Genomic DNA, 22,953 nt, shown 5'->3' with positions numbered 1-22,953 from the left:
CCTGACGTCTATCTTTTGGACTTGAAGCACTGAATAAATTACTTCATCTACCTTATCTAGCAGTACTTTTGTAAAAAAAAAATAGATAAACTTAAATAATTTAGGCAAATATTTAGTATATCTCCTGAGACATTTTTAAGTACCAGCATGATGTTATTGAATGTAAGGTAATTTCTTGGGCCTCCTAACACCATTGGTAAAATTACAGTTATCTATCTTATTTATCTTCTTACAACCTTGGAATACAGTACAGTGAATGTTTAAATTTTAAAAATATTACAGTAAAAAGCATATTCTCACTGATCTCCGTCCCTCACTCTTTATTTCAAAGAGATTTATTTCATTGTTCTTGTCACTTTCTGAAACTTCTTGAAATATTCTTTCCTGAGTTTTTTCGAGGAGCCATCAAAAATACAGTGAGTGCTGCTGCTATCAGAAGAGCAGGCTCATAAAAACATTGTTATGTGTCCTTGTCTACTTTACTCATTGGATCTGGCACTGTGCAACTTCTGGCTCTTCTTCAAAGTCAAAATAATCATGAAAGTTAAACATTTTGAATGAATTTAGGACCTAGAGGCAGCCACCATGATGTCAAGACAAACAAACAAAAAAAGACAAACAAAAAAGAACTTCCAGAACTTTTTCAAAAAGTGACAAGAACAATGGGGTAAGTATGTTAGAAGCAAAGTGGAGTATTTTGAGGTAGATTAATATCAAAGTATTTTTTACTGTAATAAATTTTTTAAAGTTTTTCAGTATTCACCATATATTTTGATTATACCTTATATCAAGACTATCTCATTTCCACATCACCACAGGCCCAAATTTTATCATTTATAAACATCTGTCATTTGTTTTTTATCTCTTTGTCTTTAGGAAGCTGAACCTCACCCTCAAGAAGTAGAGCTGTTGAAAGTTTTTGTCTTCTTCAAAATTTGTTCACATACTTTTGTGCTTTCCTATCATTTTTCTATAAATTCTATTCACACTAACAGGTAGTGCATTTTTTTCTGTAAAAAGCCAATGAGTAGGCATTGTGGTCAACTTCTGTCTGCGGTAACTACTGTCTATCAATTCTAACTGTTCATCTAATTCTAACTATTACTATCATTTCTGACGTAATTGTGGGAAAGGAGGCATAAACAAAACCCAAATAAATGAGGAAAGAAGTGTTTCAATAAAATCTTACGTATCAGAGCAGGATGCAGGACAGATCTGATCTGTGAGAATGGTTTGCTAGACTTTAATCTATGCTATTAAATCTTAACCAGCTTTATAATTTTCTTATGTAGACCTTTAGAAGTAATATTAGAAGCTGTGATAACTGACCCCTTTTAATTGGAATATGGATGCTTCTCACTACTCTTTCTCTATGGAAAACAATCTTAGATATAATTCTTATATGGGGAGGTAGACAAGAACTTTTCTTACTCAGATTGTTTAACAAATTAATGACAACAGACTAAGCAAACTAAGTAACTCTAGAGGGCTGCTTTCTTCCCCCTTATCAGGACCCATGTGCTGAGTACCGGGAAAGAGTGAAAAATGGAAAACTCAGCTGCACTCGGGAGAATGATCCTGTGCGTGGTACGGATGGGAAATCATACAACAACAAATGTGCCATGTGCAAAGAAATACTGTAAGTGCTTATCACAATAGGCATGGCTAAAATATTGCCACCATTCCTCCCGAATGAATGGTTATTTCTCATATTCTGTGGCTTCCTCCATGAAAATCATGCTTTTTGTTAATTCCTAAATATTATTGCTTTTTTCTCTTGCATTTCATAAGGAACATGAGCCTTAGAAGGACAGCTAACCAACTGACTGATTCCTACTCTGTTTTTTATTATAATTCTATGACCCCTGAGTGCCATCATGATAGATTAATGTTTTTCATTTTGCCTCAATCCTAGGAAGACTTTATGATGATCATTTAGAATAATCAACCAGTACAGCTTAGGAAATATGGTTCCTGTCATATACATGGGTCACACTTATTACATAAATAAAGGACTGGTGTCTTCTACTTATTTTCACATGGTGAATGGAATTGAATTAGAGTGCTTTGCTACCCAGTGTAGCCACTAATGATTTGTGTTGTCAGGTCAAGAAACATAATTATATTTTAGTTCTATCTGTAAAGTGAGGTACTTGTAGGTGACTTGGAATAGTATGTGTAGTTCTAATAGTATGTGTAGTTACCAGAGTGCATTACAGCATTTATTTAATATGTGTTTAATAAATACTTAATGCCCTCCCTCCCACACACATTTTTCATCTTTCTGATTGAAAAAAGTATAATCTTTTGATTATACAAGTGATGTGGTAAAATCTCATCTAAATGCTACATATTACCTGGTATTTGTTAATGTCTAATATGTATTTGTTAATGTCACTTTAGACACTAAGCCTGATATTTTTTAATGTGTCTTCCAGGCAAAGAGAAGCAGAGGAAAAAGAAAAGAATTCTGGCTTAAAATCTGATAAGACTGGGTCAGCATCAGGAAAGGTATGTCATTGACAAAGTTTTTATTCTGTAAATCACACTTGCCAATCACAAACATGGAACGAGGCAGTCAATATGGTCAACTGAGATCTTGCCCTCAGAAGGTCAGGAGCCACGGTTAATTTGAATATTACTGGTAACACATTCAGTGTACAAATCTAAGGCCAAGTGGTAATCCTTCTAATACTTAACAAGGCACTTTCATAGACAGTATACTATAAACAATGGCTTATGATAACACAAGGTGATAACTCATATTTATGAAATCTAGAGTTTCTAAAGAAACTAGGGTGTGGCTAACCTAGTGTCCCTTTGGGGAAGTTCTGTGGGAGGATCTGCTTGTTTGTGTTTCTAACTTCTGGAGACTACCTTCATTCCTTAGCTTGCAGCCACCTTTAAAGTCCACAGTGACCAGTCACATCTTTGTGATGCTGTATCATTCTGACACTGTTTTCTAGTCTCCCTTTTTCATGGATAAAAATCTTTAGGATTACATTGGCTCCACTCTGATAATCTCAAATAATCCCTCTCTATTTCAAATACAGCTGATTGGCAACTGCAAGTCCATGTAGAACCAAAATTAGGGCATGGACATCTTTATGGACCATTATTTTCCTACTATAGCAAGGTGAAGAGTCTCCCTAATTCTTAGAAGGAAGTTTTCTGACTTTCAAATACAATAAAAGACTATATGAAAACAGCATTTCTGATGTAGACTTCCTTCTTTTTAGGATGTATGTGATCAGTATAGAAGCCAAATGAAAAATGGAAAACTCATCTGCACTCGAGAAAGTGACCCTGTTCGGGGTCCAGATGGAAAGACACATGGCAACAAGTGTTCTATGTGCAAAGCCAAACTGTGAGTATTTTCCAAAAGTGAGGTTTTGATTCTGAGTCTTGAATACATAATGATCATTTCTCAACAGTTTAGGAAAATGACAATTGTTTTGGAAACAGGTCTTGTAATTAATGAGGTGTTTATTCATTTTGGTTTAAATGTTTCTTTTCATCCACCCAGGGAAAAAGAGGCAGCTGAAAAAAAAAAGAAAGAGAAGGAAGGCAACCATAATGCAGGAGAAAAGAGCAATGACAAGAAGGTAATACAAGTTAGACACACTAATATAGAAATTTGCCTGATTCATCATGCAATGAATTCATTTAAGAAATGTGTGTGGAATGCTATCTTTTAATCATTTGGGATATAATGGTAAACAAGAAAGACATGGCTAGATCCTACAAAAAAATAACATGTCATTGAACACCTTACAGAACAGGTATGATGAAATTACCACACATTTGTAGGACCAATGACAATGCCAACTTGTTATAATTAGCCATCCAGTGAATTTCATTTCCAAAGTTTTAAAAATAATAAACAGATGTCAGAAATTACAAACAAGAAAGCAAGTATCAGTATGTGAATTCTATCTGGACATGGTGACACATGTCTGGAATCCCAGCTTTTATAGCAGGCTGACGCAGGAGGATCACAAGTTTGAGGCCAGCCTGGTGTACATTGCAATTTGAAGGCCAGCCTGGTCTACACTGTGAGGCCCTGTCTCATCACAAAACTAAACAAAACAAAAAGGTATTATGAAAGCCTGGTTGGTAAAGTCTTTAGTTTGCCTTTCAGTGCCACCTACTGTTCAGTTTGGGGCTTTGTACATCATATCGGGCCACTTGACCACTCCAACACCAGGATGTCACATAGCTTGATCTCTTCTAATCTGGCCATGGACTCCAATTAGAAAAACAAAACAATAAAGTTTTCTGAGAAGATATTTCCCGTTAGTGGGGTGATTTTTCAATAGGCCTCTATTCTGACTAAATAAAAATGTAATGTTGACACTACTTATAATTATTTTAGGAACATCTACTGTACATTTTGGTAGATGAATGTCTTTGATAAAACACTTTATTGTACAACCTTAAGTTGATCTCTACTGTACATCAGTCATTTTTCAAATGTGTAATATTTATCTGAAACATTTCAAACAGAAACACAACCATATATATATATATATATAAACATATATATTTCTAATATTCAGATTGTATGTAGACATCTGAGAACTACGATTTTATCTAAATGTGCAAAGTAAAATAAAGTTTGCAAATTATCATGTTTAAGCACCCCAAAAAATCTATGGTGTGGGTTGTTCCAACTTTAGAGTTGAGAAATTCAAGAATCAGTAATTACAAATAAACAATAAACAGAAAAAACAAAGCCAGGTGTGATGGCAATGCTTATAATCCCAGTACTCCAGGAGCCTGAGGCAGGAGGATCTCAAGTTTGAGCCCGGCCTAGGCACTTAGGTAATTTAGTGAGATCCTATTTCAAAAACAACAAGGAGGAGAAGAGGACTGGGTATGTAACTCAATGTGAAGGTTCTGGGTTTAATTCCTACTGCTGCAAAAAAATTTTTTAAAAAGGAACAAGAGTCTAAACTCTTAAAGCAAAGGTTGCAATTCGGGCAGATAGGGATATTATTAACACATATGTATGCAGTTTTGTGAGCACATTACAAAGAAAATAATTCTAGTTACTTCTGAAAATGATGATCCTGAGACATTTACTATGTAGACTGGATTTCAATTCAAGATATTTTAAGAAATACAGCAGATAAAAGTAGGCCATCTACATCATACCACAGCTATATATGCACACTAATGTTTATAGCAGCACAGTTTGTAATAGCTACATCTTGGAAACAGTCCAAATGCCCATCAACTGATGCATAGACAAAGAACATGTGGGTTGTTTTTTTTTTTATGTGATGGAGTACTACTCAGCCATAAAGAAAATAAACTTGAGACATTTAAAGCTAAATGAATGCACCTTGAGGCCATACTCTTAAGTGAAATAAATAGGACACATATGTGTAAATACTGCATTGTTTCTCTGCTGTGAGAAACTGAAAGTGTAAATGAGGATGAAAATGTATTATAGATATTTTGAAATAGGAAGAAAATGTTCAAATGTGTAGAGGAAGTAGGGAAGGGGGAGGGGGAAAGGAAGGAAGGGAAAGGAAAAGAAAATGAGAAAAGAAGAAAAATGGAAAAGCCTTTGTAAATAAGAGGGGAAGAGGGATTGAAGGGAGGGTAGAGGAATGGGATAAAAAAAGAATAAAGATATACCATGTATAGGTACAAATTCTATATGATGAATGCAATTGTTATGTGTATCTAAAATGTACCAATAAATTTAATTTTTAGAAAGTAGGCCTTCTAGAAAAAGAAGAGCAAGTCAAGACCAAAGCTCATACAAGGGAGGAAATTATAAAGATCAGAGCATAAATTAGTGTAATAAAGTCTAAAAACACAATACAAAGAATCAATGAATTGAAGAATTGATTCTTTGAAAGATTTAATAAAATTGACAAACTCTTAGCCAACCTTATAAAAAAAGAAAATAAAAGACTAAGATCCATGAAATTAGGGATGAAAAGGATGAAATAACAGATCTTATGGAAATCCAGAAGATCATCAATACCTACCTGTATTTTAATAAGATGGAAAACACAGAAGAAATGGACAAATTCCTAGATACATATGAATTACCAAAGCTGCATCAAGAAGATATAAGAATTCTAAATAACCCACTATCAATCAATAAAATTGAATATGTAATTAAAAACCTATCAACAAAGAAAATCCCAGGCCCTGACAGATTCACTGATGAATTCTATAAGAAATTTGGAGAAGACCTAATGCTGCTACTTCTAAAACTCTTTAATGAAATTGAAAGGGAAGCAATACTTCCAATTTCATTCCTGGAAGCAAGCATTACCCTGATACCAAAACCAGAAAAAGAGCCAACCAAAAAACTAACTACAGGTCAATCTCCCTAATGAACATAGATGCAAAAATCCTCAGTAAGATACTGGCAAACAGAATGCAGAAAGTCATAAAGAAGATTATACACCACAACCGAGTAAGATTCATCCCAGGGATGCAGGGATGGTTCAATGTACACAATCAATAAATGTAATACACCATACTGACAGAGCCAAAGCCAAAAACTGTATGAGCCTCTCAATATATGAAGAAAAACCATTTGACAAAGTCCAATTCTAGTTCATGATAAAAAAAATCTAAGAAAATTGCAATGGATGGTCTTTATATCTCAATATGATAAAAGCCATCTATGACAAACCAACAGCCAACATTATACTAAATGGAAAAAAACTGAAAGCCTTCACTCTAAAATCAGGAACAAGACAGGTATATCCAATGTTATCACTCTTATTCAATATAGTTCTGGAAACATTTGCCAGAGCAATTAGACAAGAGAAAGAAATAAAAAGAATAAGGATAGGAAAGGAAGAAGTTAAATTATCATTATTTGTAGGTGGCATGATACTCTAGAAGACTCCAAAAACTGCACCAAATGCCTTCTAGATTTAATAACCAAATTCAGTAGCAGAGCAAAATACAAAGTCAACACTCAGAAATCAATAGCATTTCTGACACAAATAACAAACTCACTGAGAGAGAATTTAGGGAAACAACAACTTTCATGATAGTATCCAAAAAATGAAATACCTAGGAATCAATCTAACATAGGAAGTAAAAGACCTTTACATTGAAAACTACAGTACTCTGAAAAAGGAAATTGAATAGGATATCAGCAAATGGAAAGATATTCCTTTTTCTTGGGTAGGAACAACCTGTATAGTGAAAATGGCTATACTTCCAAAATTTTTATACAGATGTGGGGCAATCCTGATCAAAATAGCAACAGCATATCTCACAGAATTAGAGAAAAAATTCTTAAAATTCATTTGGAACCATAAGAGGCCTAGAATAACAAAAGCAATTCTGGGCAACAAAGACAAGGCAGTGGGACATCACAGTCCCTGACTTGAAATTATATTACAAAGCTACTGTGATAAAAACAGCATGCTACTGGAAAAAAAAACAGACCAGAGGATCAGTGGAACATATTAAAAGATGCAGAGACAACTCCAAACACATTCAGTCACCTTATCATTGACAAAGGAGCCAAATTTTTCAAAGAAAAATAGCCTCTTAAATAAATGTTGCTAGTAAAACAGGTTTTTCCACATGCCGAAGATTATAACTAGACACATATTTCTTACCATGCTCTAAATTAAAATTGAAATGGATCAAAGATCTAAATATTAAAACAGAAACTACTAAATCTGCTGGACTAGAGACTAGGTAGAACTCATAAAGACATTGTTGTAAGCAAAGACTTTAGGAACAAAACCTCGATCACACAGGAAATATCACAAAGAATCAAAAACTAGGATCTCATCTTTTTAGAAAGCTTTTGCACAGCAAAAGAAATCACCCACAGAGTGAAGAGACAACCACAGAGTGGGAAAAAAAATTTTCCTCAGAAAAAGGAATAATATCTGTAATATATAAAGAACTAAAAAACAAAACAAAATGGAGTTCCCAAATTTAAAGACCCAATCCAAAAATGGGCATCTGAAATGAAAAGACACTTCTCAGATGAAGTAGAAACAGCAAATAAATATATGAAAAAATTTTCAACAGACTGGTGATTTGAGAGCTGCAAATTAAAATAACATTGAGATTCCACCTCACCCTAGTATGAATGGCTGTTATCAAGAAATCAACCAATAACAAATGCTAGAGGGGATGTGGAGGAAAAAGGAATCTTTCTCCACTGTTGGTGGGAGTGTAGACTGGTGCAACCATTGTGGAAATCAGTGTGAAAATTCCTCAAAAAACTAAAACTAGAGGCTCCTTTTGACCCCAGTATTCCCCTTCTTGGTATCTTTTCAAAAGAATTAAAAGCATCCTACCACAGCTATATATGCACACCCATGTTTATAGAAGCACAGTTTGTAATAGCTAAAGCTTGGAAAAAGCCCAAATATCCATCAACTGAAGAATGAATAAAGAAGATGTGGTTGTTTTATGCAATGGAGTACTACTCAACCATAAAGAAGAATAGGATTGAGACATTTCTAGGTAAATGGATGGACCTTGAGACTACACTCTTAAGTGAAATAAATTGGACACGTTTAAATACTGCATTGCTTCTCTGGTATGAGAAACCAAAGGTATAAATAAAGACAAAAATGTATAATAGATATTGAGAAATGGGAAGAAAATGTTCTAATGAGAAGGAGGAAGAGGAAGAGGGGAGGGGGGAAAGAAGGAAGGGACAAGAAAAAAAGAATAGAAGAAAAAATGGAATTAAAGCTTTTGTAAATACAGAGGGGAAGAGAGGTTGAAGGGAAGGGAGAGGAACAGGGAAAAAGAACCAAGATGTATCAAGTACAGGTACAAATTCCCTATGATGAATGTCATTGTGCATATCTAAAATATATCAACAAAATTTTTGAAAAGTAGGCCTGGAATTCTTTATGGGTATCACAATTTGAAGAAAGAAGGAAAATCACAATCTAAGTTACCAACAGTATTTTTATTATCTTTTCTGTTTTATTATTTATTAGTACATGTTTATATTGCAGGATGATCATATTCCTTATGCAGGGTTGGTACATGGACATAATACATTTTCAATCTTTTTTCATCCCTTTTCTTTCCTTCTCTTCCACTCTCCCTCCATCCCTTGAATCCTTTCCCCTTTGAACAAAATCTATCGCCCTACTTCCTATTATGTATCTTCTCTTTTGGTCCTTGTCTATATTTTAGATTTCTCATGTGAAGAAACTCTGTAGTGTTTAAGCTGCTAGTGGTATTTTTTAAGATAATGTTTCCATGTGTCTACTTTGTCTCTTTAGGTTTTAAGAGAAGATTTCAACAGAAGCCAGATCCCTTGGGCTCAGTTCCACGGGTTCTTTTTTTTTTTTATTTTTCAATCAACAAAATGTCAGGTCTATTTTCATACAACTGGTAGGAGTTTCATTCTCTGCCAAATGAAAGTGAAGGAGTAAAAAAGATAGCTCATTTACAAATTAATTTTCCTTGGTTTTAGTTCTAATAAAAAGACTGAAGAGTGTTTTCAAAAATGCCAGTTCTGTCCTTATTTTCTACCAAATGTAACTCAAAAAACAAAATACATTTAAATAAGTTTGAGGCCTTTGGATTTGCCATAATTTCTTTGATTTTTTTTCTCTATTATTTTTCAAATAAAATATTTTGTTTAAAAAAAGAATGCTCTAGGTGTTAGCAGGTTTCTGGTCCTAAATCCAGCACTAACTTTGACTACTCAATGACCGTGTCTTATTTTTCTCATCTGTAAAATGGGGACAACAAATGTTTATCTTAGATGATTTGTAGGGTCACTAAAGGAAATTGATTAAAGCACAGAAGAACAAATGTCTGGCATGTAATACACATTATTTTTTAGAAATATATTGTTATTCAAAAACAAAACTGAAAGCATTTTTAGCTTATTCTAAGAGTTTTAAAAATAACACATTTTGGATGGAGTAATGAGTGCAGTTGCAGGGAGATATATTTGGGGCCCATCTTCACAGAAACTGTGCAGAAATGGCGTGGGCTACCTAGGCAGTAGTACAGTTCCCCTGGGGCAAGACAGTTATTGAGAGAGATCTAAGGGAGGATTCAAATTCAAATGTCTTAGGCAGATTGAAAAAGGGCCTTTAAAACACATTCCATCTCTGAAACCTCATTTTCTCTATTTTTTTCCTTAAGTGTTATGAGTTCCTATCTAACCAGTCAGTCATAGTTTCACAATTCAAAGGTTAAATTATAGTAGTAACACTTTTTTTCTTCTGTTCAGCAGGATCAGTGCTATGAATTCCGGAACAAGCAGAAGGATGGGAAACTTGTGTGCACCAGAGATAACAACCCTGTTCGAGGCCCCGATGGCAAGATGCATGTCAACAAGTGTGCCATGTGCCAGAGCATCTTGTATGTAAAGAGGCCCCTCCATGAGTTCTGTATATTGGTGTCTGTTTGCCAGAAAATAGTTCTTATTACTTTCCACCTGAGACACTTTACATGTTACAGATAAGTAGCTTCTCATTTTAGAGATGAATAGTTAGCTCCAAAGTACTTTAACAAGAATATTTATTCTGATGATGAAAACATAATCACCTTCGGAGTCTCTGGGTAGGATTATATGCTGACAAAATTGGTGATCTTTAAAGAGAAAGTGTACCAGAAAGTAACCAGAGATAGGCTGGTTTGCTTTATGGAGCCTCAGTTCTGCTGATATATAAAAGAAATACTGTAACTGCACAATATAGTTTTGTGGCAGTTCAAAGTAATACTACATTTAAAAAGTATTTATAAACTTCAAATCCTTCTATGTATAGAACAACCAAAACTGAGAATTGAGTTAAAATTTAATCAGGAAAGTGAAAAAGAAAATGAGACAGCTTTCTATGTTTTAAAATGTTTACAGTACATAATTATTATATTCATGGTGGAGAGCTGATAAATGTATATAACACATCTTAAGAGGCAACCTTCTAAATGACAGTGTAGAATATTTATTCTACAATATTCTAAAAATAGCCTTTCAGTATAATATCATCCTGGGTGACTGAATCATTTAAAACTGGGAATATTGCTACAAATATTATATGAAAATTCCAATATTTGAAACTGCCTAAAGAATAGTATTTTTAATTTTTTAAACATGAGAAAAAATGTTACATTTTTTAATGTTTAGCATTGGAAAATTACTTAAACAGAATTCAATAATAACTCTAGAAAAATCCTATTATCCTTCTTTTTTATTTTACAGTGAGCGAGAAGCTAGGGAAAGGAAAAAAGATGATGAAGAAAAATCAAATTCCCAACCCTCAAAGGATGCAAAGGTTATTTACTAAAAGCTAACAAAATAACTCTTACTTTTCACCTTCAGAATCTTGCTTTCTTCTCCAAGGATCGGATTATAAAGATACTAATACTTTGCTTCAAAGAAAAATCATTTTGTCAACATTGATACTTTGGGTCATAATAAGAGTTTGTTGCTGTGATTTGGGGCTTGATGGGGCTTTCTTGATTTTGTAGATTTCCTCTAGAATGTGTGTTAATTGTTGCTTTAGGCATTTTGCTTTTGGAGAAATATGGATTGAAAAGTAGAGCATGTAATCCCTTATCACCTGAACTGCATGCTTTATTTCTGACATTTTAAATGTGAAATCAGGCAGGTAGCTTGTTGATGATTTTTATAATTCAGGTAATATTAATTAATCTTAAATTTCCTGTTTAGCTTCTCTCTTTGATATCTCTTTTATTTTCTCCAGATGATTTTCTCAGCATCAATGAATCAATAATGTGCATGCATCATGCTACCTTTTCTATTTGCTTTTCAAGACTGCAAAGAAGACATCTTCATTCAGTCCTTTAACAGTGATAATCACATTTGTAGAGTTAGGTTCTCCTTGGGTTAAAAGCACACCTTAAGTGGAAAATGGGGGAAAGGAACAATGGATGAAAGGGAGAGGGAGACAAATAGGGTCTATCAAGTGTTGTTTTATGTTTCCCTCCACTTCCAGGACCAGTGCAAAGAGGTTACGAGTGAAGCAGAAGATACAAACTTTAGACAGTCTGGGAGTTCCTTGGCCTACATTGGCATAAGTGCAGTGAGTCTGAGCCCAGGGCTAGGAGAGGATTCCCTAAAAACAAGTCTGAGAAAACAACCAAGCAAAAGGGAAAAGGCCATGTTCACTTCCCTTTTCACATTTTCTAGGATGAGTGCAGTGAATTTCGGAAGAATGAGAGGAACAATGAGCTAGCCTGCACGCAGGAGAATGACCCTGTGCGCAGTGCCGACGGGAGGACCTATAAAAACAAGTGCTTCAAGTGCAGAGCTGTCTTGTGAGTACAGGAGTCTGCTCCAGCTTCAGTTATCCACGGACCTGCACAGCTAGAAATTGCTGATTTAATAAACATGTGTACTCATATGTCCATAGAGTTCTTCACTGGTCTTCAGGATCAAGGTCCTTAGCTTGAGAATATCTGACAGTATAAAGGGAGCTTGGACTAGAAACAGGAAACCAGATGTAAGTTCTAATCAGAGGGCTAGCTGTGTAACTTAATGTTTTCCCACTTTAAGCATCATAGTTGGAAGAAATTGTTACAAATCTCTGTTCCACAACTATAGCAGACCCAACTGAAAAGCCTATTTTAAAGAATACAGTTGTTTTGTGCTTCAAAATATATTAAGTCAGAACTTCTAGGGCTAAAGAATTTGCTTTCTGGAAAGGGTTTCTAAAGCAAATTCAGAGACCAATGGACAGGATGGTGATGTTTTTAAAAACCACGAGGAAAACATATTACTTAACTTTCTACAAGTGCATGTTCTTTGAGGTGAAATTACCAGTACGGCTCTGTTCTTGTGTTCTAGGAAGCTGAAACTCAGACTTTAGCCACTTGCCTAAGGTTTCACATCTATTACGTGACCAGAGCTCTTAGCCTGTTTCCAGTTGTCTACTTATCTTGATATACCATCCTAGTTACTCTTTGAATGTTTTATGACTCTAACTTGGTTTCCTATGATTATTTAACTTTCCACTGGAAGTTACAGAGCTGGCCCTTGTGAATATTGATTTAAATTAATTTTTATTTCCTTCTCTAGTCAAAAGGAAGCTTTAGAAAGGGCAAAACTTCAAGCAACGCCATCCCATATTAGAGCATCTGAAGAGAGACTGGATTCCTCCAATTCTTCTCTGGTAAGAATGATGCTTTCTGAAAAGCTACTCATTAAATTAACTTTTCAAGCCACAATCTCCATTTGCACAGAAGGATCTCGGGATGCTGATACAGTGCAGCTTCAAGTGGCTTCAGGACTAAGTGTAGTTTGTGCTTAGTGAAAGCTCTGGGATTACTCATCTGTCATTATTCTATTCTTTGAAATCATTAGCCTTGATTCAGTTTAGTATATTTAAAAATTTTAAGAAGTGAGTGTGTAGTGAATGTGACTAATCTCATCTGTGTTCGATGCCTGAATTCTGGAATTTCAACAGATGGAAAAGGTTCATCATTCAGCTTCCACTTACTGCCCATCCCATCTGAATCCTTTCCCAATCATCTAGAGTGCAGAGGGGAGCTGAAGGATAAGCGCTTTTGGAAATACAGGGAGGCACATACGGAAGTGAGACAATACCTGAGCAATTGCAATAATCCCCAGAAGAGAAAATGCAGATTTTCACCATGGTAGAAGTGGTGAAGCTCATGGGAGATAGATGAACATGGGGTTCATTTGGAAGATGAAGTAAACAAAATTGGTTCAGAACTGATGTACTATGTATGAAAAAATAAACATCCTTTTTTGTTTCCTCTCTCTGCTTTTTCTTTGGAATGCTTTATCCAAGTACTTACTGGACCCTGCAAAAACAGTTACCTTCAAAATATGATTTATTTACCTGGGTTAATCCACCTTTGCCAGAGATTCATAGAAGTTGCTTGTCTAAATTCTACCTGAATATTTATATCAATATGGAGCAATCTAAACAAAACATACAAAATAATATGCAATATAAAACAATTCATTTAGATGTTTGAATCATTAAGCAAAGCAAAAGAACAAGCAAGTTAATACGCTTGGCACCTCTGAAATGAACATTAGAGATACTATACTGATAAATTTATTTGTGTTCTTTGCTTCAGAAAGTAGTCTTCAAGAATTTTATTAATTTAAATTGTTAAAATTTTAGCACAGATTTATTCATAACACTTCTACATCATCCTTTTAATAGCTATAGTTCATATACTTTTTGTCTTTTTTATTTCTAATAATGGTGATGTGTTTTCCTACTTTATTAATCTTTTTATTTATTTAGTAATGTTTCAAGCAGCTACTTGGCTTTGTTCTAATTTCTGTTTCATCACTTTCTCTTCTTTACTCTTTCTGTTATTTTCTTTGAGCTTAATTTTCTCTTTAGCTGCTATCTTTTTGAGAGTTAGATTATTGATTTTTTAGAACAGTCTCTTTTTAACAATGTCTGTATAAAATCATAACTTTTCCTTACCTCTCTTCTTTAATTTCTGAGATTTGATAGCTTATATTTTCATTGTCATTTACTCCCAACTATTTATAAATTTTATGATTACTTTAAATTTTAAGAGTTATTTAGAAAACTCATTCTGTTACTCTCAGCCTGTTACTTTCAAACTATATTTCTTGTAAACATCTTACAGTTGACTTTTTTCTTTCAGTTTGACAATTTACTTTAAGTAAAGTACTCATTAATGTTTAACACAGTTCCCTTTACCATTGGATTTGTCTTCTTCAAATCTATAATTTTTCTTTCTTTTAAAAATTCTTTTTATAGACTTACCTTTTTTTTCTTTCTTCTGATTAATCTTGTTGTTATTATTGTTGTTGTTATAGCTAGTATTTGCTTCAGGGTCTTTACTTTCTAGATTGAATATAACCAGGACCTTCATTGAGTGCCATCCTAGTGTTCTTCCGGTACCAGGGACAGAACTCAGGACCTTGCACTTGCCAGGCAGGCTCGGCTCCACTGAGCTACATCCCAAGCTCTAGTGGTCTTCCTTTAGGCATGCCCCAGCAAATCATGCCTTATATTTTGTAGGATTTTTCCTTTTTATTGTTTTGTTCTCCTTTTTTTAGAAATGCCTGTAATTAAAAGAAACCAAATCCAGGAAGTTAAAGCCACTTAATATGTTATGAAGTGATTATGGGACTTCATAAAACCTATATCACAGCTCTTGTCTTAATCATGATTAAGGAAACCAAGAGGTTCTCCCAAACTTACTGCTTCCCTTAAATACTCTTAAGCAAGTCTCCTTTATGCTTTGCTTGTTCAGGATTCTGAGATGTGCAAGAACTATCGAGTATTGCCCAGGATGGGTTTTCTTTGCCCAAAGGACTTACACCCTGTCTGTGGTGATAATGGTCAAACATATAGCAATCCTTGCATCCTATGTCATGAAAACCTGTAAGTATACAAGTTACCTCTTCCTATATTCTAGTGTAGTGGCTCCCAATTGTAGTACTAACCAACAGTAGTATGCTGATATCAATTTTAGGTGTATTGAGATCATTTATTAATCATATCAGTTAAAAAATCAAAGCATGTGAATTATCTTTCTTATATATAAAATAACAAGGACTCAGTGCTATCCCTTTAGTGAAATTGTTTACTTACATTGTCATATACTTTAATGAGTAAAAGAAAAGAACAAAAAGTGGTGGAGTTACAATTACCGAACATCTCTATAAGCCTGTGTGTTGGTATCAGAGCAAAACAGTTGAGAACCAATGCTGTATAGAGTCAACCTGACCTGCAGTATCTAAAAGGTCCTATGACCACCAGTCACTGATTTTCCACCTTCTCTAAGTATTCCTTTGAAAGTGGTACCATACAAAAGCAAAGTGGTACCATACAAAAGAAAGCACACTAGGATAAATGCCACATCTGCAGTCTATTCTCAGATTTTTTAATATCCATGTTTCCATGTTCATATACCCTCATCATTTGGAGTCTCAGTTTCTCCTTTTGAGATGTAGAAACAGTTCACTGAGGAGCTGTTTTGACAGCTATAAACATGTCTTTATTTTAGGTTAACTATAAGTGACCTGGTTTTGGTTTTGTTGTTGCTCTCTTGCTCAAATGTTATCTGATTATTGGTAATAATTTCTCCCTTTTCCACTCTTTCTCTCCATTTCACCATTTTATAACAAAAGTATGGTGACAAGTTATAAAATCTATACATAGACCTTACGTATTTTTAAAAAACTAAATCTTTACTTAACAAATGAACATATCTTCCAGGAATTCAATTATTGTATATACCATATCTCTAATCCAGAAATATTTCAGTTCCTCTTTATTTCAAATTTAAGGGCCTAAATTATCAATATAATTTCATCCAAATTTCCATTAGCTTTATAGATCCATAAAAATGGCCCTCTATTCAAGAACTTTAGAGTCAGAAACTCAAATGGATGAAAATATTAATAAAGAATGCCTTAGGATGGATTGTTTGGCTGAGGAGGCTGGGAGTAAGTATTATACAGCAAAGTGACAAATAATGGTTTCTGTGGGCTTAAAAAAGTCATAAAAGAAACATTTCAACTTATCAGTGTTCAAAGACAGACCACCTTGCCTTGTTAGACAATGAGTTTCCCATCATCAGAGGCAAACAAGATGTTTGATTTTTAATACTCTAAGTATTACAAATTTCAAGCTTTTAAATTATTTCAAACTATGAAATTCTGATTGTATTATTGTGTCTTGTTATTCTTTCCATTTCCCAAGCAATTTTATACTCAACAAAGTCAAATTCTGGAATCTAATTTTTCTATTTACAAAATGCCTTTTGGATTAATGATCTCCAAGATTCAGCATTTCTGTGAGTATAGTAGTGGATGGAATGTTATGAAATAGATTCAGGGATAGAAGATAAATCTAGAACACACAGAGAGGCTTATGCCTACTTGAAAATGGTTGAAGGAAAATCCCAGGGTAGCTCTCTAATTTCAGTTTGATTTGTTGTTTGACCATCACTCACTTTGCTCCTATTTCTTTCTCATTATAATTGTGTTTTTTCCCATCATTGAAGAGTTCTCTGTTCTATTTCAGGATACATCAGACTAATACACACATACGTAGTCTAGGGAGGTGTGAGGAGAGCAGCACTTCAGAAATGACACCTGACACTGCCCGCAAAGGTGAGTACAGTGGCTCTCATGGCTACAGGGTGGGAAGTGGTTGGTTCTGTGCTTGTTCTCCTGCATGGGTAATAGAAATTTCCAGGTGAGGGAAGTGATGCTAGGCCAGGTGGTCCCAGAATTGGTCTCATTTTTACTATGAAGTATGTGGAGATAACAATAGAGCACTTTACATTTAAAACTGTTTACTGGAAAATTTAATAGGTTGTTTCTGAGAAGTGTCTGTAATCTGTCATTACTTTTTGCAGAATAGGCTTTAATCTGTGATGTACAAAGGAAAGATGAGACAGAAACTGAGAGAGAGCAGATAGTGACAGAGCTGGATTGAAACGATTACTATGTAACTGTCACATCCTTGCATGTAACACTGCATTTACTTTGTTCAACATTGGAAATTAGCCTGCTGCACTAAAACTCCTATAAAGATACCTCAACACACATTGCTGACTTTTCTATGACTTTGCTCCCTAGTGACTATATTTGAGTAGTATAGTCCTCAGAAAAGATGATCTATAACTTGGAAAAGTAGAAAGTTTTAAATAAAAGAAAATATTTGTTATAGGATAAATATGAGTTCAAATTACCATTTTTGACATTCTTCACACAGAAAACTCTGGTGAATTACCTCAACACTCTAACAGGAGAGTTCAACAAACTATCAAAATATTCACTAAACATTGGCTTCCAAGCATTAGACACAGTGCCTGAAAAATGAGTGGCATCTTTTATTATTATCACTATTTTCATAATGTTTCAGACCAAAGCGTAAATTTAGAGAAAGAGCCAAAAATATAAACTAGAAAAATAGACCCTGCCACTGTATTTAATTTTTTAAAATAAATTAAATTTAATATTCAGTAATTATACCTAATATAATAAGTAATGTTTTAATAGATGATATTTAATAAAATAATTTTATTCATAGCTATATTGCTCCATTCCACTGCCACAATAGGCTTTGACAATGATGGAATTGGAATACATGCTGCTAGGTTTAGGTATCATTGTTAAGCAAAACTATGGGAATATGAGGTCACACTTCCTTGATATGGGAGTTAGCTATGCAAGAGCTATCACCTACAGTGTTTTGGCTTTCACATAGCAGTAGTAAGACTGAGAACTAGAAAACCTCCATTTCCTTCTCCTGTGGACTTGACAGTTATTTACTTACTCTGGGTGTTTACACATTCAGAAAAAAGAAAGCTTTAAACTTTTACTCTAGATGATTTTTGTTGTTGTTGTTTTTCTTTTCTTTTTTTTTTTTTTTTTTGATACCAGGGATTGAACTCGGGACCTTGCGTTTGCAAGGCAGGTGCCAGAACCACTGAGCTAAATCCCTGGCCCTACTCTAGCTGTTATATTATTTTCTCTATTTCCTATTTCCTATACATGCTTAGTGATTTGCTTCTTGTTTTCTTGATGGAATATACTATTTTTCTCACAAACATAAACACTTATGTATATTGCAGAACAAAGAGGTCAAAATAATCTTGAAGAGTCCAATAGACCTCACCTAGGACTTCACTTCCCTGTACTCTCTCATTCTGTGTAGGTGACTTGACAGAAGCTGTATCATGAGGAACTCTCCTTAAGGTTAAATTGATAAGATACATTTCTTCAAATAATGAAGAATTCTAATAGATGTCAGCATACAAGTTTTTTTTAAATAAGAAAGTTTCTTCCTTCATCTCTAGGTGTTTTCTTTCTTTTAGAATTCCACAGCATGTTTACTGAAAAATACTTGAATGCAGATCCCAGACCAGCCCTCTAATTTCAGTTTTGTTTGATGCTGAAACATCACTCACTTTGCTCCTTATCTTTTTCTCATTATAATTTTTTTCATTATTAATGACAGGAATTTTTGTGGTGTTGTTGATAGAAATCATTACAACAAAAGTTGTCCTGGACATGAATGAAATTTTAGTTCTCCTTGTACAGTTCAGTGGTGTGACCTTGGACATAATACATGACCCAGCATCGCTCTGATGACTACTATGGTTGTATATCCTGGAGATTGCAACATATTGCCTAAGCATTGCTCCTGGGTGGAAGATTCTCCAAGAGAGTCTAGCAACCCCAAAATGGAAATAATCCCAGAGAGTCACAACTTTCCTGGAAAAACAGGATGAGAACACTAAAACCTATACTACTGCTTACTACATAGTACTCTCTATCATATACTAACTATTGTACAGTGACTACTATAACATGTGTAGTTTAAGAGAGTTGTATGTGCATTTTCCCCTTGATTCCTCACAATGACCCATGATGAGAGTCAGAATTATTATCTTTCTCATTTTATAGAAAACCAAATTGGGGGAAATCATGTCATTTATCAGAGTTATTCAGTGCAATATTTGGAGCCCAGTGTAGATATTCTGGCTTCATTCTAATCCCCTGTCACAATCCCTGAGTTAAGAGGAAAATCAGAAAACCAGAGGCCCTAGAGCAGGCATTGTCTCAATTACAAGATTGAACTAAATTAGGTAGTGAGTTCCAACCTTCAACATAGGAGGATCCAACCACAACAGTCAGCAGAACAATGCTTGACCGTGACCCATCTGTTCCACCTGCACTCAAGTAGTTCCTATATTAGTGAAGATACCAACATTATTTTGTGAGATGAAAAAATGGCTATTCTCAACTTTATGACACATATTTTCACAGATTAAGCAAGACAATAGCTTGCCACTTTTAATTCACAGGCAGGGTTGTGAAGTTGGTATGGACCCTAAATGAGATGTCTGTGTTTGGGGTGATTGTGTTTTGCTACTTACTCCCTGGACAGTACTAACTGATGATGTGCTGATATGTGGAGAAAACTTCCTGCCTCTTTTTAAGACATTGATTTAATGTTTTAAATACAATAAGTCTCCAATTTACAGACAGGTTACATTCCAGGAGAATTGTTCATAAGTCAGATTTGTAATCTGACAAAAATGAGTCTTACAGTACACCTGTGAAAGTTCACAACTTGAATGTTTGTAAGTCGGGGACAATCTGTATTGATTTCAAGAGTGTTTGAAAACATAGAAGAGTCAGACAAGGAATCATCGGAATTGCATTGTCATGACTTAATCTAAGAATTTAGTAAGTCACTAAACTCTCAAGCTTAATTTTCTAACCTGAGAAATGGTGTTAATGACCCCTACCCTCTTTGATTACCATGAGAGTCACATGTAGGCATGAGCAGATTTAGAGTTAAAACATGTTAATTTTTGTGTCCAGTTCAAAAGGTACCATGTGCCAGGTTCTAAAACAATACTCACAGAATCACCCTGAGTACAATGTGAGAGTGACTTTAAATAGTCCTTGGCAGAATGCATGAATCTATGGATTTCTTTGATTAAGATACATGAGTATCTATATAGAAATATATGAGTATATGAGTATATAGCCTGGATCTCTGCAGTGTCCTTGAGTTTCAGCATCTGACTTGCTCTCTTCTCTTTTAGGGCCAATGATACAAGGATTGATGACAGCCACAAGGAAAACAAATACAACCCAATTCTGAATCACCTGCCTTTACCATCTGTATATAAAAATAATGCTTCAGAGCTCTTCTCATTTACAATAGGAAACAATACAGAGATGTTGGCATTGGACTCCCTGATTTTCAGTCTTTTCATCTCTTTCCTGCTAGCCTCTGTGGCCTGAGGGCATGGAAAAATCCCTATCCAGTCTGTGCTCTGGAAATCTCCCCATCATTATGTTGTCCATCCAGCTGCTTGTTAATAAATGTAGACTCAGCAGAATACATTTTTGGGGGGGACACAGGGGTTTTTTTTGTCAATTATTAGATACTAAGAATTTTATTCTACAGAAGTTGGAAAAATTCTACCCTGTTCCCGTGTTAAGTCCAATAGTAGAGAATGCTCACTCTTCACATTCAAGTTGCTGTTATGTCTGGGAAGGAGTATCTAGATGAGAGGTGGGCTGATACGTGCTCTCAAGCTGTCAACAGCTGTGTAATTCTACCTAGCACCCTGCAGGCTCCTGTATCTAGCTTCTGTATTTCCACATGAATAGCAAAACTGTCTTTCACTTTTGCGCATCCCAACCAATGTCACAAACTAGTAATTTTTCAAACCAAATCATATTGCTTCAGGACAATTCCCTACATTAAAACCTTGTAACCTAGTGTAGGAAAGACTAAGGAAATGTCTGGCAATATGTGCAAACCTCCAGGGCAGCACTCTCCAGCAGAAATGCAGTACAAGCAACATATGCAATTTTAAGTTTTCTAGTAGCTACACAAATAGGTAAAATTAATTCTAATAATTTATTTTATGTAGCCTAGTATATCAAAAGGTAGTAATGTAACCAATATAAATTTTTTAATTTACAAAGTTTTTGACAATGGGGTGTATTTTACACTTTCAGTGTATCTCAATTTGGACCAGCCACATTTCAAGTGCTCAATAGCTGCAGGTGGGTAGAAGTTACCATATTAGAAGATGCTGCTCTACCATGAGCTCACAGATATGGGAAATCTGAGGATGAACCCAAGAGTTAAATAGGGGTGGGATGAAACAATGTGTAAGCTCCTGCCTCCACGCGGAAACTGTGTCATTCTAAGAATCTTGTTACTGGTTTCCTATGGTACTATGTAGTCACCTAGTTCACTTGAAGATCCTGGACTGATACTGAACACATTCCCAGAGGGAGAAATCATATGGAGAATCCATTGTGGTCTAAGGCATTCTCAGCCACAAAAGAACTGTGCCTGGTGTCACTGATGTATTTGAATTTGGGAAAATAACTTTATATAGTTCCATCTGCTCTCTTTTTGAAAAAAACAAGTTTCCACTAGATCAATCATAATAGGATTTTGTGATTTTCGTCCCCTGTAACTGAATGAAACTCAAACTATAGGTGGCTGCCATGTCCCCACATGTTTTTTCCTCAGTGCATGGGCAGAGAGAAATCTCTGGTGTCTTCCTCTTTCTTATAAGGACACCAATCTTTTAAGACTAGAGCCTCACTCTTAAAACTTCATTTAGCCTTATTTTCCTTTTCCCAAATAGTCACACTGGGGATAGCATTTCAACCTATCCATTTTAAGAACACAATTCAGTCCATAATGCAACACATCAGATTGAGGAACTTGCCATATACTTTTCTCAGTGTAAAACACATGTTAAGTATATATAATGTCAACTTTTATAAGTTTTATCATTCCTATGTTTGTCATAGAATAGGAAGTGTGACTGGTGTGTGAGGACTCAAAGGGAGCAAGAAGAAGATAAGTCACAAAGATGAAAGACGGGAGACAGATGTCTGTTCATCACAGAATTTGTCTATAGCAAGGACACTACAGCCCCACAATCCAAATATGGTCCATCATCTACTTTTATAAATACAGATTTTGTATCTCTTACCCAAGATGCTAGGGACAAGAAATGGGGAATATTTGCATATATCTCTATCCCTATCTCTATCATCTATCTTTCTGATATATATATATAGATATATATAGATATATATATATATATATCCATCTGCATGTATATATCCCTCCCATCCCCAAATTCTCATGTGCTCAGAGAAGGGTTTTTGAAGGGTGGTTGGATCATGGGAGCCCTGTATTCCAGAGTGAATTCATCTAGGGTGAATTCAGTGGCTCCTTCGCTCCCTGGTTCCTGGCTGCCAAGACACGAACAGCTTCTCCTCTGCCTGGCCCTTCAGCCATACTATTTCTGCATTGGTGTCAGCTGACCATGGATTGAAACTTCTAAAACTGTGAGCCAAAATAAACTTCTCCTCCTTTAAATTGTGACTGGTGGCCATTGTGTCTTGGTGATGAACAAAGTGACTGAGATGCTGAGCATATGCAAGTGGGTATAAATCAAAAATACAAA

The 22,953-nt window shown here is 35.0% G+C and overlaps 1 protein-coding gene across 5 annotated transcripts in view; it reads left to right on the top strand.

Moving 5' to 3' along the window:
• The window catches only part of Spink5 (serine peptidase inhibitor Kazal type 5), an 85,710-nt gene extending 65,013 nt beyond the window's left edge, over positions 1–20,697 (top strand). Inside the window, exons 23-34 of one of the 5 annotated variants that reach the window (XM_021266174.2) lie at positions 1,512–1,639; positions 2,439–2,511; positions 3,240–3,367; positions 3,527–3,605; positions 10,223–10,350; positions 11,192–11,264; positions 11,949–12,035; positions 12,143–12,270; positions 13,031–13,124; positions 15,226–15,356; positions 17,004–17,092; positions 20,548–20,697. In XM_021266174.2, coding sequence (XP_021121833.2) covers positions 1,512–1,639; positions 2,439–2,511; positions 3,240–3,367; positions 3,527–3,605; positions 10,223–10,350; positions 11,192–11,264; positions 11,949–12,035; positions 12,143–12,270; positions 13,031–13,124; positions 15,226–15,356; positions 17,004–17,092; positions 20,548–20,606 — 1,197 coding nt within the window. In that variant the 3' untranslated portion in view covers positions 20,607–20,697. Of the gene's footprint in view, positions 1–1,511; positions 1,640–2,438; positions 2,512–3,239; positions 3,368–3,526; positions 3,606–10,219; positions 10,351–11,191; positions 11,292–11,948; positions 12,036–12,142; positions 12,271–13,030; positions 13,125–15,225; positions 15,357–17,003; positions 17,093–20,547 lie in introns of those variants that run through there. The other 4 variants (XM_021266173.2, XM_021266176.2, XM_087180628.1 and 1 more) reach the window with 4 other exon arrangements.
• The last annotated feature ends 2,256 nt before the right edge of the window (positions 20,698–22,953 follow it).

Source organism: Heterocephalus glaber, unplaced genomic scaffold (assembly GCF_053883595.1).
Source record: "Heterocephalus glaber isolate CG9 unplaced genomic scaffold, H.glaber_assembly_v1.0 deba00001463, whole genome shotgun sequence".
Classification (NCBI taxonomy): Eukaryota; Metazoa; Chordata; class Mammalia; order Rodentia; family Bathyergidae; genus Heterocephalus; species Heterocephalus glaber.
This window is presented reverse-complemented; position numbering and strand designations above follow the sequence as displayed.